This window comes from Mytilus galloprovincialis, chromosome 13, assembly GCF_965363235.1.
Source record: "Mytilus galloprovincialis chromosome 13, xbMytGall1.hap1.1, whole genome shotgun sequence".
Lineage (NCBI taxonomy): Eukaryota > Metazoa > Mollusca > Bivalvia > Mytilida > Mytilidae > Mytilus > Mytilus galloprovincialis.
Genome location: NC_134850.1, coordinates 20,590,723 through 20,606,142, shown reverse-complemented (window position 1 = coordinate 20,606,142; position 15,420 = coordinate 20,590,723). Strand labels below are relative to the sequence as shown.

Here is a 15,420-nt window from a genome sequence, read left to right as displayed (position 1 = left end):
GGATGTACAGATCCACCTGAAACCCCGGATGCAATATTTGAGGTAGTGCATGGTGATAATAACGTGGTTTATGAATGCGATGTAGGGTTGAATCTAATTGGAAATAAAAATATTGAGTGTCAGCCAGGTGGAAACTGGACTGACCGTTCATTCATATGCACAGGTGAGACAAATTTCTGGGATAACGCATTGCATTGTCTTTTATAACAAATCAAGGGAAGACATTTTGTAACATCGCAATAAATAAATTTCAATATTATGTACCGAAATAATACCTTTAAAGTAGTGATTGATTGCATGATATATATCGACGACATGCAACAACGAAGCACTCTTTTTATTTATTTTTCAAATGAAATTGATATATGTAATTATTCATGTAATTTATCACAATGTTTCAAATCGAAATGTTTTTTTTTTTTTTCAAAGACATTTGTGTTTTACTTTTGATTGATTGAGTGAAACCTTAACTCTGATCAAGTTGATTTTTTTTTGTTAATAAAATGTGTTGCTTATGTGAATTATACCATTAAAGAAAAACAATCAAATACATTCAAGAACCATCGTGTACCATCAAAAACGACATATTTTACATTTCTAACAATAAAAACGTTGCGATTTATTTTCTGCTTAGAAGTATTTCGTCACATATTAACATAGCAATTATAAATACAAGTGAATATACAACTCATCCCTTATAAATGCACTGATCATATTTTCAATACAGTATGCGCAGAGCCAGCTGATGTCGTGAATGCCATGTATACAGTTGAAATGTTAAACAGTAACTATACCGTTATTTATAAATGTCACGATGAATTCAATTTACTTGGCAATGGTGTCATTGAATGTCAGTCTGATGGCAACTGGACGGATCATAACTTTATTTGCACAAGTAAGTATTTATGTAAAGAAAATACCAATACAGACAAAATATTCGTTATGTTCTTTCTATACATTGAACCATTACTTAAAGAATGAAAACACGAGTGATTGAGACGGTTTATACGTATATAAACAAGAAGATGTGGTATATATTCTTGCTAATGAAAAAATATCTACCCACGTGCAGATGAAGCAAATATTAGCACTTATAGTCAACCCTACGGTCATTAAAAATGAGAAAAATAAATCAATATTGTATAGTATATAAAAAAAATAAGCATCCCAGCTTCTAACTTGAAGTAAACCATAATCCTGATTTATCTTTAAAATTTGCATTTTCTTAATCTCCACTCATTTGTGTATATAAACTGAAACTATTCGCAAACATAAATAAAAAAAAAATGTAAAGTCCAATTGTAACTACCTCTCCCTCCCCCTCGAACGTTTGTCATATAATTTCAGTTTTCTTTCCGATTATTTAAATGTGTTTTGAAAAAGGGGTGCTGATATTTCTTGATCATTTTGAATATTCTATATAAAAATATGTGGTCTCAAATGATGATTCCAATTATTCTCAATGGAAGTATCGTAAAATTTTCAATGAGTAGTATAAGTGGAAATTCATGCTATTTGTAACGTTACTTGAATAAATGAACGATGAGAATCGGTGTTTAACACGATCGTTATTCAAGAGTTTTATTCAAAAGTGTAAAACCATGTTGATTATCAGTTTTATTAATGTTTTGAACTTTCTGATAAGGCTGAAACATACAATTGCAAATTTAAACCATCATCAAGGACAGATACTTGACGATCTCAATTTATAACGTACAATGTATTTTTACGACAAAAACTATAATCTTTTTCATTTCATGAACGTTAATCCAAGCAAACTGTTTTAAAGAAGAACATGAAACGTTTGTATAAGGCTGTTTCATTGCACTATATTTTATATTTAGAATGTACTGACCAACCTATAATTCAAAATGCCACCTCCAAGATAATGCATGCTGATAATAATGTGGTGTATGAATGCAATGTAGGGTTGAATTTAATTGGAAATGATCATATAGAGTGTGATCCTGACGAAAACTGGACAGATCGGTTATTTATTTGTATTGGTAAGATTTATGTTTTACTTTAAAGATTGAATACCAATTTCACATTAACAAAAGACCAAATATTAAATTTTTATGGCGTTAAAAAATACAGATGGTTTTATTTCTACTATCTCAACGAAGATTCAAAATTCAAAAAGAAACATAAGTTTGTTTTTTTCTTAAATCAAACTGATGCCGATTTAATGGTTCTGAATTTGAATAGTTCATTATTGTTTGTAGAATATGTATAAGACGTTCAACGTGCTAATACATATTTATTAACACAATCTAATTAAAAACCGATCTCTTATCGCTCCTGTTTCTGATATGTCGCGTGGGAGATCTAACGAAACCCGCTTTGAGGTCACATGTGAGTGACCTCGTAGGTGTGTCTTTTTCGACCAATGAAATTGAGTCTTCCACGATCTTGAAAGTTTAACGTAAGGTAAAGGGATGTTACTCATTTTATTTACGACGAAATCGTCAGTCAAAATAATTCATAAACTTTTTTGATTGGCTTATTAATAGGTCGTCAAGTCATTACTCAAATCCGTTTTCGTTAGATCTCCCACGCGACATATCAGAAAACGGGAGCGATGAGAGATCGGTTTTTAATTAGATTGTAATTAACACACATCAAATTAAAAAGATAGCAACCGAAGACAACCACCGTATTTCATGTTCCTGGCTATGCATACATCGTCATTATTTTGAATGAAACAACACATTTTTGCGTTTGTAATGGTTGCATGAATTAAAGCTATTTGCTAGAACATTAATTACTTTCAATACCACTCATACATTATTTTTTGAATTTACTGTTTATCGAACATTGTCGAATATTGTTTACTTAGAACAACAGTGTATTGCGACTGCCAGTAAAAAATATTCTGATCCATCTTGTACAAAATTTACAAAATTTGCAGGTATCTCGTGTATCTTTCCTTTTTACTTCGTATTTGGTTTGGTTATATCATGATTCGACTTGCGGGCCACTGACTAGTCTGGTGCAGACGACGAAGGCGCGTTTAACGTACTAGGTAGCGTTGATGCCTTTTTTCGATTTAAACATAAAGATAGATTGAAATGACCATGTAGGATAGTGTTCAAGGAACTTTAATTTATAAAATGAAATTATTTTCAGAATGTTCACAACCACCTGCAGTTCAAAATGCCAGCTTTAAAGTTGTGCCCAGTGATAACAATGTAGTGTATGAATGCGATTCCGAACTAAATTTAATCGGAAATGAAAATATAGAATGCAAGTCTGATGGAAACTGGACTTATCCATCGTTCATATGTATTGGTAAGTTAAATACCAGATATAACGTTAATTAAAATATTAACCAATTATACACAAATGACCAAATTATTAGTATTGCAAAAAAATATGCAAATCAGCAAACATTACATTGTACAGTCAAAAACTATCAGGTAAATTGTTTTTTTTTTCTGCTATGAATATTTTCTATTAAATTTTTCGACCCTCTTTTCAAAGAGTCGACAAGTAAAGAAATCATTGCAGTAAAGAAAATACATTTAAAATCATAAAAAATCAATCTTAAGTAATTGTCACACTGATGTCAATATGTGTTGGCCATTTTGCATATATTTATACACTAGAAGACATTTAAGTGTGTGTCTGATAGGAAATACAAAACGTAAATGTCAACCTCATTTTGGTGAAAATCTTATGAAATATGTACAGATGATAATGAAATCCAAAATTAGAAGATTTTCAAAAAACTTGTTGGTTCCGTTTTCATTTGTTTAAATAACATATTTCTTTAAACGGAAAAGAGATTTGCTTTAGTTTCATCTGGTAGCATATAAAATAAAAACACACCTTTGCTTATAAAATTGAAGGAAACTAACATACCAGAAACAATAGTACTATACATTTCTTAAAAAAACTAAATATGTTATTCCAATATAAAGTCTTACATTGTGCATAAGGAAGACATAATATGTACATCGTATTCAAATGCGCATAGTTATGATAGTTCTATGATTTGACAGACAAATTAAAAAAAAAAGTCCTTCACACGTTTCATATAATAGTCCTTCGTTATATTCTTGTTGTTTTAAAGCATGTATTGAACCTCCAGTTGTTAAAAATGGCACCTACACATTTGAAATGGTTGACAACAATCATTTTGCTAGATACAGATGTGACGGTGGTTTCACATTAATTGGAAATGATGTCATAAAATGTCAGTTAAATGGTAGCTGGACAGATATTAATTTAAAATGCACAGGTGAGTCATGCGTGTAAATCACTTTTGGATGTCCACGTTTTAAATTCACTAATGCATTAAATGAAGACATAACGTAAACTATTTAAGGTTAGTATCTAGATTTGTTATTAAGAGTAACAAAAATCGAAACTCAATATAATTTTTAAAAAATGTGTAAATTTTCTTCTGCGAAACCAAGGTTTTAGTTGAGAAAGTGTTAACTCAATTCACTGTATACGCCAGTTACTTAATAATCTTGAAATATACATACTTGATTAATACTATCATTCCTTCTTATATATTAGACATAAAATAATTATACCTTCATACAGAAAAGATCACATTAGTAAAATCACCTAGAATACAGTATTTAGAATTTTTGACGCACGAAGTATTAATATAGCACGACTATAAGGAGCATACAGGACAATACATTTAAATGGTTTTGCATCTCTGGATTTGTTTTCGCCTAAGCTATTTATGACAAATGTGATATACTACTGGTCCCTTGATTTGCACAATACATTTAAGGTAATATGTTTATGTGATATAAAATCCTTTGTGTTCGAACTAATACAAGTTTGTCAACATATCATTGATAGATATAAAACACTAAAAATATTCAACTGAAATAAGTACAATGTTTTGTCTTATTAAAATGAAAACTTTGAAAAGTAAAAATACCAAATTCTCAATTCAAGCTCATTTAAAATTATTTGTTTAAACTGGACATTGATAATCTTTGAGACCATCAAAACTCATCTTACTTTGATAATTTCTCAAATTATGTGTATTGCATCAGCACCCTGACAAACATTCCATCGAAAGATATATGTACGCAATAGTTTTAGTGATGCATACGAAATGAACAGCTTTTCTACTCAATACTATACAAAAATGTTCATATTATTTTCAGATTGTCCTAATCCGCCAAATATTATGAATGCTGCTGTAAATACAGAAAATATACATCATGATGACGTAACTTTGACGTATATGTGTAACGATGGTTATTACTTAGTTGGTGCGAAAACTATTTCATGTCAGGCAAATTTGACCTGGTCACCACACATGTTTGTTTGCACAGGTACGTAAATATATGAACCTGTCCTAAGTAAGACACCTGATGTACAATACTTGTCGTATGTTGGTGTGGTTCAAAAGTATTTCTTGTTTCTTATTTTGTACATAAATTAGACCGTTGTTTTTCCCGTTTGAATAGTTTTAAACCAGTCTAGTCATTTAGGGTCGTTTATAGCTTGCTGTGTGAATCAATGCTACGCGTTGGAGACCATTCTTTGGTGTTTATCTTTTACAATTTGTGACTTGGATGTAGATTTTGTATCCCATTGGCACTCATACCACATCTTCTTATATCTATATTAGTTTAGCTGTTTTTGAGTATTCAATTATTCAAGACATTCAGTATATCAATTTAACTTGGCTCATCCGATGGCAATGTTTATACCTCAAATAAAAGTGTCATTTCAAATCATTTACATCATTACGAATGTATACAATACAGTCATAAAAAAGGAGTCCGTAATGGTCTCATAATATCGTTCTTATATGTTGTCTGTTAAAGATCTTTAAAGGTAAAAGATGCTAATGGGACTTTGCAAACGCCATGACAATAAATAAAACAGAGAAAAACATTTTAAAAAACACAAAAAAGCATTAGTAAACCAAACAAAACATACAAAACTAAGGATTGAACATCATATATACCGCACCTGACATTTGGGGTGATTTATAGATCCTGGTCCATGTTTGGTCTAAAGCATATTATTTGTATTGGTGATTGCATTATTTGTATAACTGAGTTTTAAAAAAAGACAGAAGATACATTAAGTACAATAATAAATTATAATTCAAACAAATGGTAAATGCCTACAAATACATGTCAAGAAAAAACCGTTGTACCGACAACCAACAATCACTGCGTAAGATTTAAAGACCAATCGGTACGGGGATGGTATGATATACTTAATTAGGATACGCAGATTCATCTCCATGTGTGGAATTCACCGTGCTACTCCCTGGACGTTGCCAACGACAATGGAAAAATATATAATAATAACCGGAATAAAAGTTCCGTCTTTGTTAACGCAATTTTTTCCTTTACACATTTAGATATTTATACATCTTTGGCTTGCAAATTATTTAGTCATACTATATTACTAAATATATGTTTTTTATCATGATTAGATATACCAAAACTAATGTGTTCATACAAATATATATATACAGATATTTCAAATTTTAGAATGTGCCAATCCACCAAACGTGTTGAATGCGACTTTGGAATTGTTGATAGATACAAACAGTATAATATTTTATTATAAGTGTGAAGAAGGAACTAATTTAATTGGGAATAGCAGCATTGTTTGCCTCTCTTCAACCAATTGGACGGTACCTTTGTTTACATGCAGTGGTATGATATTGTTCTGACTGATAGCATGTATTTAGTGATCGTTTCTGAACTTAAGAGGAAAACACGACATGAAAGTTGTGAATTGACTTTTTTGTGATTTGACAAAATTGATCAACACCAGCAACAGATAAACTTCTAAAAATGTGTATTACAACTACTTTCCGTTCAAAATTCATATGTGGTTCAAAATGTAAAACAAAAGTCTTAAAATGACTTTCCCATTTGTAAATTTGAAGGCATGTTAACAGTTGAACATACAATTTATCAAAAATGCATGATTTTGTCAACAGGTCTAATATAATAGGTGTTTTGGCATTTTCCTACATGGACAAGGTGTCATAGGTGTCTATACATATTATATCAAGTTCAGCTTGTCTATATCCACCCTCATTTATTTGCTCTGGTATGTTGTTTGCATCCTAAAAAAGTATAAGCGTAATCATATAATATATATAGTTATGAATCATATGGGATTTTTTTATATAATGGCCTGTTATGTTTGTTATATTTGCAAGATGGAGTAAAAGATGTAAAAAATAATACTTGATGTCTTCAAAGTAAAAACAAGCACTTCAACTTGTTCGCCTCATTTTTTATTTTCCTATAATCTAATACTGCTTATTTGTACTAATAGTAATGATAAACAAGAGAGAACCAACATCTTACGAAGCGTTATAACTATTGCACATGACACATTTTAAGAGCTCTCCATTAAGAGGGTTTGATGTAAGTCTGGGAGTAAAATACATATTAAAAAAGTGTACTTATTATTTAATTGGTATTTGGACAAGTTCAGAAGTGGACATAGTATCTTATCGATAAAATTTTATTCAATTTAAGCTTGTACATATCCACCACATATACAGAATACTACGATAGAAGTTGAAGTTATAGCCGGTGATCCCGTTGTCAAATACAGTTGTATGTCTGGACTAACACAGGTTGGGCTCGGTTATACAGCATGTGATAATAATACATGGACTTTACCAACCTTCATTTGTTCAGGTATGTTGTCTACATTGTTTAAAAAGGTGAATGGCAAGACATATTTAATGAATTTAATAAAAAGCAGAGGTACAAAATGCCTCATTGTGTCGCAGTCAAAGGGACCAGACGAAAGTATTCGACTCATTCGAGGTTCAACTCATCCGAGGTCGAGTGTGACGTCATATATTTGAAATGTATGAAATACCAATATGTGATTTCTGTAAACTAGATGCATGTTTATTGATCATTGTGCTTTTTTCGATATGATAATATATGATTGTGATATTGTTCTGACTGATAGCATGTATTTAGTGATCGTTTCTGAACTTAAGAGGAAAACACGACATGAAAGTTGTGAATTGACTTTTTTGTGATTTGACAAAATTGATCAACACCAGCAACAGATAAACTTCTAAAAATGTGTATTACAACTACTTTCCGTTCAAAATTCATATGTGGTTCAAAATGTAAAACAAAAGTCTTAAAATGACTTTCCCATTTGTAAATTTGAAGGCATGTTAACAGTTGAACATACAATTTATCAAAAATGCATGATTTTGTCAACAGGTCTCATATAATAGGTGTTTTGGCATTTTCCTACATGGACAAGGTGTCATAGGTGTCTATACATATTATATCAAGTTCAGCTTGTCTATATCCACCCTCATTTATTTGCTCTGGTATGTTGTTTGCATCCTAAAAAAGTATAAGCGTAATCATATAATATATATAGTTATGAATCATATGGGATTTTTTTATATAATGGCCTGTTATGTTTGTTATATTTGCAAGATGGAGTAAAAGATGTAAAAAATAATACTTGATGTCTTCAAAGTAAAAACAAGCACTTCAACTTGTTCGCCTCATTTTTTATTTTCCTATAATCTAATACTGCTTATTTGTACTAATAGTAATGATAAACAAGAGAGAACCAACATCTTACGAAGCGTTATAACTATTGCACATGACACATTTTAAGAGCTCTCCATTAAGAGGGTTTGATGTAAGTCTGGGAGTAAAATACATATTAAAAAAGTGTACTTATTATTTAATTGGTATTTGGACAAGTTCAGAAGTGGACATAGTATCTTATCGATAAAATTTTATTCAATTTAAGCTTGTACATATCCACCACATATACAGAATACTACGATAGAAGTTGAAGTTATAGCCGGTGATCCCGTTGTCAAATACAGTTGTATGTCTGGACTAACACAGGTTGGGCTCGGTTATACAGCATGTGATAATAATACATGGACTTTACCAACCTTCATTTGTTCAGGTATGTTGTCTACATTGTTTAAAAAGGTGAATGGCAAGACATATTTAATGAATTTAATAAAAAGCAGAGGTACAAAATACCTCATTGTGTCGCAGTCAAAGGGACCAGACGAAAGTATTCGACTCATTCGAGGTTCAACTCATCCGAGGTCGAGTGTGACGTCATATATTTGAAATGTATGAAATACCAATATGTGATTTCTGTAAACTAGATGCATGCTTATTGATCATTGTGCTTTTTTCGATATGATAATATATGATTGTGTATTTATGTTCCGTATTTTTAAGATTCAACACACAATATTCACAAATAAAATCAGTACACAAATATCTCATCACTTGCTCCTCGATTTTTTATATGTCACACGGCGACATATAAAAAATCGAGGAGCAAGTGATGAGAACTTATTTTAATAAGATTGCAAATATTTACAAAGGTCAGTCACTATAAATTATGGAATCATTCGCGAAATATTTTCATAACTAATTATCTTTATAGAATGTGAACAGTGTTCATAGATTAAAAAGACAGACTCATAATAATTAATAAAATATTTTAATCCTTTTAATTATTGTTCTTATTATAATGATTAATTTAATCTCAGCTTGGGTCATTAAAATTCGTAAAAATACCAAGTGAAATAGGTTCAACACATTTAAGTTCCGCTTGGACGATCAACAAAGGTGTTGATTAGCGGTCATCATAAACATGTCATTTTAACTGTTTTACAAACAAGTATGTTTACACAGCTTTAATCACTTATGAAATTTACACAGCGTTAATCACTTATGGAAATAAATAGGTTAAACAAGAAAAACTTTTTTTTATTTTTAAAGTTTTTATTTCTTTCGATTTTTTTTTTAATTTTGAACTTCGAGACATCGGGGTCAATTTACACCAATTTTACATCGACGGGACTTAAGAATTACCTCGACTTAACCGAGAATTCGAATCATCCGAGTTCGACTCATCAGAGGTTAAAATGCATGGATCAAACGGGAATAATGCCGGGACTGAGAAATTACTTCGACTCATCCGAGTTTTGGACACAGCCGAGTTCGACACAACGAGGTTCGACTGTACAAACAAACGATACACAAACCTACTATACATACCGATGTTACCCTCTGTAAACCAATTGGCAACATTACCCCTTTGTCTACATTTCATTAAGATTAAAGTAGAAGATGATAATGTCGACATCAGTTCACATATTTTTACAAAATGTCATCGCATACACAAGGTAATGTTTCATTAGGTGTTTTTTTATAAAGATATAATCGATTACAACAAATATACAACGCGTATAACAAACTCTTGATTGATGAATATGATAATCTTCTTTTTGTATATCTTTCAATCAAAAGACAGTATTAGTTCTTTTTTTATAATAATCCATGTTTGTACATGTAAATGAATAAAAGAAAGGAAAAATATCTTGTTTCTGATAAAATATACAATGGAACTAGTTATATTTGCAAGATTTAATAAAAAATAACGGTCAATGTCTTCAGTGTGTTCAGACTAAATGATGATGCTGCAAATTATTTACACCGTAATTTTTATTTTTTTTTTTTTGATAAAGTTATTTTTGGGTTGTTTTAAGTCCATCGATATGGTGTGCAAACCTTAGGATACTAAATAGAAGTTTTGAAAGCATAATGATATCTTTCAATCAAAAGCTATGATTTGTTATTTAAAAAATGGAAAAAATGTCCAATACTTTGACATATACTGTACACATATAAATGTAAATATCTCAATGGCCTATTTTATGATGGCGGTTCACCATCGTTAATATATCAACAGCACCATGAACAAATTCTTGCCATCGTAAGATTATCTTGCGCCATCGTCAAATGATACCCGCCATTGTCAAAGTTTGTTTTTGCTTTTGTAGCCGCCGCCATTATTATTAGCAATTATATTCAATTTACCCATAGTTTATTGTATAATAATCTAAAGGGTCCTCCTGATTACAGTTTTAAAGCCTTGACGAATATCCTACTACAGACCACTAATCATTGGTACAGGTAGATGAACACACCTAACAGGAGAACAAAATAGATGACTGATTGCATTATGTAATAACGTTTTCAGCAAAATTTAGATGAGAATCAAATGGGCATAAATCAAGTAATAAAAAAGTCGTACACTTGCTTTTATTGACAACTTACGCAATCACCATCCCCCTTTTTAAACGAGTTCAAAATATTAAAGACGGTATTGAATATTAGTTATGCCATGTACAGCAATTATGGATAATATTTAATATATTTACAAGTTGAAAAGTAAATACATAATATTAACGGTAACTATATAATATCTGAAGAAATTTCGTAACGTAATTCCGAATTCATTACGTAGTTTAGAGTCATATTGATACATCCGATCTCCGGTTTTCATACAGAATCAAAAGATGAATGTTGATAGTATATTGCTATGAAACGCGTTAACCCATCCTAGCGTTATGCCGTGGCAATCGTCAAAACATGCATTTCATTCGCAGAGTCGGTTTTTTTTTGTGAGCTTATTCAATTCGTCTGGTTTAACATCCTTATCAATAGCAAAAAGATAATTGAATTTTCGAACTCATTTGTTTACATTGATAGTTTATATGAAACAATTATTATGTTTTTACTTTCAGATTGTGGGCCTCCTCCGTCAAGACCTTATGCAACAGTATTTGTAGAGAATACTCAAAATGACATAATCGTGAATTATCGTTGTGACAATGGCTTTAATTTAACTGGACTACCTACTTTGCAATGCAACACTGGTACTTGGATAATCGGCAATTTCACATGTGTATCCGAGTGACAAATATTACATTCGAGACATTTTAACGATAACCAAGACCTTATTGATTAGAATACCATGAAAACGACATTGTCTTGTAATTAAAGGTTATATGCAATTTGATAAAACATAGTAGCTTAAAGGTATTCAATGTAAAAGGCAACACGGATTTAGTATTTGACATCATTTGGTATTTACAAAATCACGAAAGATATAAATCTAAGTGTTCACAACACAATGTCTGTTTTTTTATATTAGCTTAGTAGAAATGTCTTAAGGACCATATTGTTTTAATAGACATCGATTTTAAAGGTTTGAATGTCAGAAACATTTACAGTCAAGAATCAAAAGAGCAATTATGTTATGTTTTTACTATAATTTTATTTCTGTTATTCGTATTCTGAAAAGCATTTTATTACAACGTATAGAATGTATAATAAAACAATATTGCTTAGTTTACACGTTGTAAATTGAGGCAACAGTACTTCACATCTCGCCAATCGACCAGAGGCAAAAATAGGTAACATAGGCAAATTAAGGAAACAGTATGAACTCTCAACTCTAGAGTGAGTCGACAGGGTAAAATGGTTTTAATGGACTTTGAGATGGCAATGTGGCTGTATGTGTATTGGTTTATTTCCATAGATCGAAAATATATTGTAAATCCGACAATATTATTATAAGTTCAACAATGGAATTTGGATGATATATGAAAAACAACTCTCCTTTGTGCCAACCTAACCAAGCAGAGTTAACGTTTCAACTTGCTTATTCACCAGTTTGCCGCCGACAGGAATACATGTAAATACACATGTAAAGAATATGTTTTACCAAAAGGATTGGTTATGTATACATCTTAGGTCATCACCGGACTTCTTTTTCCGGGCAGAACCTTCCATGCTGATAAAAAAAAGAAACAAGATGCAAAATTAAATATCGCACAGACTTCTGCATAAATCATGGACACGACGAAAAAAGGGGCAAAAGAAACCAGAGGGACATAAAAACTTATAAATCGAAAAATTAACTTACAATGATGTGGAAAATATACAAAATAATCAAAAATACACTGAATATGAAATTTGGTGTGCATGACGGCTAAGGATAATAATGCAAGGAACGCTGAATCTATCGACTTACGAATTCTCGTTTCGTTTAGAACTTTCAATAGGTTAATAAAATTGGTGAGATTTCATCACTGGATAATAAAATTACCTCTTATTTCATTATGTTGCATATGTCCTTTAAAGTTTACATTTATGACGATTGATGATTTTACTTAGATTCTTTCAAACGACGTGATGACGTTAACTCACATGAATGGTAACGCAGAATATATGATCATTGCGAATATTATGAACAGTATGTTAGTTACATGTAGTTGTTAAATTTTGTATGAGACTTTGATTTTGCAATACATATTAAAGGTTACTGTTTACTATCTTCTTATAAATCTATTTTTCTTCACCCTAGTTACAAATATCCTAAGCTGTTAATCACGACCTTATTTTTACATATTTGGTTTTCAATGCACTTTCAGTGGACGTTTCGTCTCCAAGGGTATCACCAGCCCAGTAGTCAACACTTCTGTTTTGACACGAATATCAATAATGTGGCCATTTTCATAAATTTCCTGTTCACAAAACTTTGAATTTTTCCAAAAACTAAGGATTTTCTTATCCCAGGCATAGATAACCTTAGGCGTATTTGGCAACTTTTTGGAATTTAGGATCCTCAATGCTCTTCAACTTTGTACTAGTTTGGCTTTAAAAATATTTTGATATGAGCGTCACTGATGAGTCTTATGTAGAAGAAACACGCGTCTGGCGTACTAAATTATAATCCTGGTACCTTTGATAACTATATTCAGCTGATTCGTAGAATTTTAAGAAACACTGATGAGTTTCTTCCGAACGTAAAAACATCGTAATCGTATAACATATCTCATTTTCGTTATAGTAAGATGACAATTGGTATCTCTTTCATCTTTTCGTTGTCAATCTAGGCGCATGTACTCGTTCTGATTCAAGTCAAGTATGAAAGCATGAAAAACGTCCAAGAATCGCAATACGAATAAATCTACGAGCAGTTTAGAACAAACTGATCAGATAAACAGCAACCAACTGAAAAAAAAAGACTTCTGACTTGGAATTTGCACTCATAACAATACAAAAACTGGCTAAACAAGATGCAAATATAACAAAAAATGTCTATTGTTGAATTGAAAAGTGTAAAAAAATATTTTTTTTACCGCACCGAAAGACATCACATCTTTTGAATTCGTGTCATTAAAATGTTTATAAATATGAAAATGTATACCAATAAACAGGAAATTAAAGTAATTTACACTTAATTTGCATAATAATGTTTTTACACAGACCATACAAAAATAAGGTGATGTAAAATAATTAACAAATACAGATGCATGAAAAATAAGAAGCTATATTTACCATTATTCTAATAAAGCATTGTTCGTCACTTCTAAACTAATCTGTCAGCATAATAACACAAAAGCAATGCAATATTCAACTGAAAAACGAAACATAGAATTTATGTTCTAACTTATGGAACTGAAAAAAAATTTCCTTCAGATTAAATAATCGTCGGTTATGTAAACTAAAGAACGAAACTAGGAACTATTTGTAAATATGGTTTTCTTTTGAAAATAACACAGGATAACACAAATTAAAACACACAAAGTAGAAAACAGAGGAAATAGATTACCTAGGCTGTATTTGGCAAAACTTTTAGAAATTTTGGTCCTCATTGCTCTTCATCTTCGTACTTTATTTCACCTTTTTTCACTTTTTGTGATTAGAGCGTCACTGATGAGTCTTTTGTAGACAAAACACGCGACTGGCGTAAATAAAAAAATATATATATTTTTAACGAATAGCACGTGCAATCAGATCACTCGACCAGAAATTTTATGTAATAGAAATTAACATAACAAAAGAACGGTTTAAATTGCTATAAAAGTGAAACTGCTTATAAATAAATTTAGGTAGCTCCTTTGAGAGAGAAAAAAACCGTTAGAATAAATACTTTATTCAAATGATTATATTTGGTGTGATGTATGAATATATAGATAGATTATATTACATGTACATTTGTACAAAGATAGATGATATTTATAAAGATAGATGAAACATGATTATCTAAAATTTGAGTTTGTTTTCTCTTCCCCCCACCCCCCGACAATTGAGCCTGAAAAAAATCGGGGCCCCTTGGTTGTATCCCTGGGCAACTTAGGGTTGAAGTAACAGGTGATTATTTAAGAAAAAATAAAAATAAAAAAAAAAATCCTGGTATCTATGATTTATTAGGTCTTTCCATTTTTCTGTAGCCTTTATGCATTCAGGTCCTTGGTTCAAACAAATAAAAATTAGGTCAAGGTCAAAGGTCAAGGTCATATTCTAATTTTTGAAATTGACTTATTTTCACTTATTTCCAAAAACCGTATAAGATGTCAACAAATTATTTTTACTAAATTGTTAGTTGCGACATGTCGTAACATGTAAATTGTAATTGCAAGGGTACGTTGAACGTGAAAAGGAGTTTTCTCCCTTTTGTATTTAAAAATATGCGTATTGTGATATAACTCATTAACCAAATATAATTAAGACCTATGGTCTTTTGCTTTGAGGTTCTTGGTTTATGATCTTGAAATTGATCTTAAAGTCATAGCTTAACTTT

The 15,420-nt window shown here is 30.9% G+C and overlaps 1 protein-coding gene across 1 annotated transcript in view; it reads left to right on the top strand.

The window, feature by feature from the left end:
- The window catches only part of LOC143057065 (sushi, von Willebrand factor type A, EGF and pentraxin domain-containing protein 1-like), a 34,581-nt gene extending 21,419 nt beyond the window's left edge, over positions 1-13,162 (top strand). The window contains exons 18-27 of the mRNA XM_076230296.1: positions 2-163; positions 728-895; positions 1,845-2,006; positions 3,130-3,291; positions 4,076-4,243; positions 5,139-5,309; positions 6,489-6,656; positions 7,497-7,661; positions 8,761-8,925; positions 11,573-13,162. Of these exons, the coding sequence (XP_076086411.1) occupies positions 2-163; positions 728-895; positions 1,845-2,006; positions 3,130-3,291; positions 4,076-4,243; positions 5,139-5,309; positions 6,489-6,656; positions 7,497-7,661; positions 8,761-8,925; positions 11,573-11,745 (1,664 nt within the window). The 3' untranslated portion in view covers positions 11,746-13,162. The remainder of the gene's footprint in view (position 1; positions 164-727; positions 896-1,844; positions 2,007-3,129; positions 3,292-4,075; positions 4,244-5,138; positions 5,310-6,488; positions 6,657-7,496; positions 7,662-8,760; positions 8,926-11,572) is intronic.
- The last annotated feature ends 2,258 nt before the right edge of the window (positions 13,163-15,420 follow it).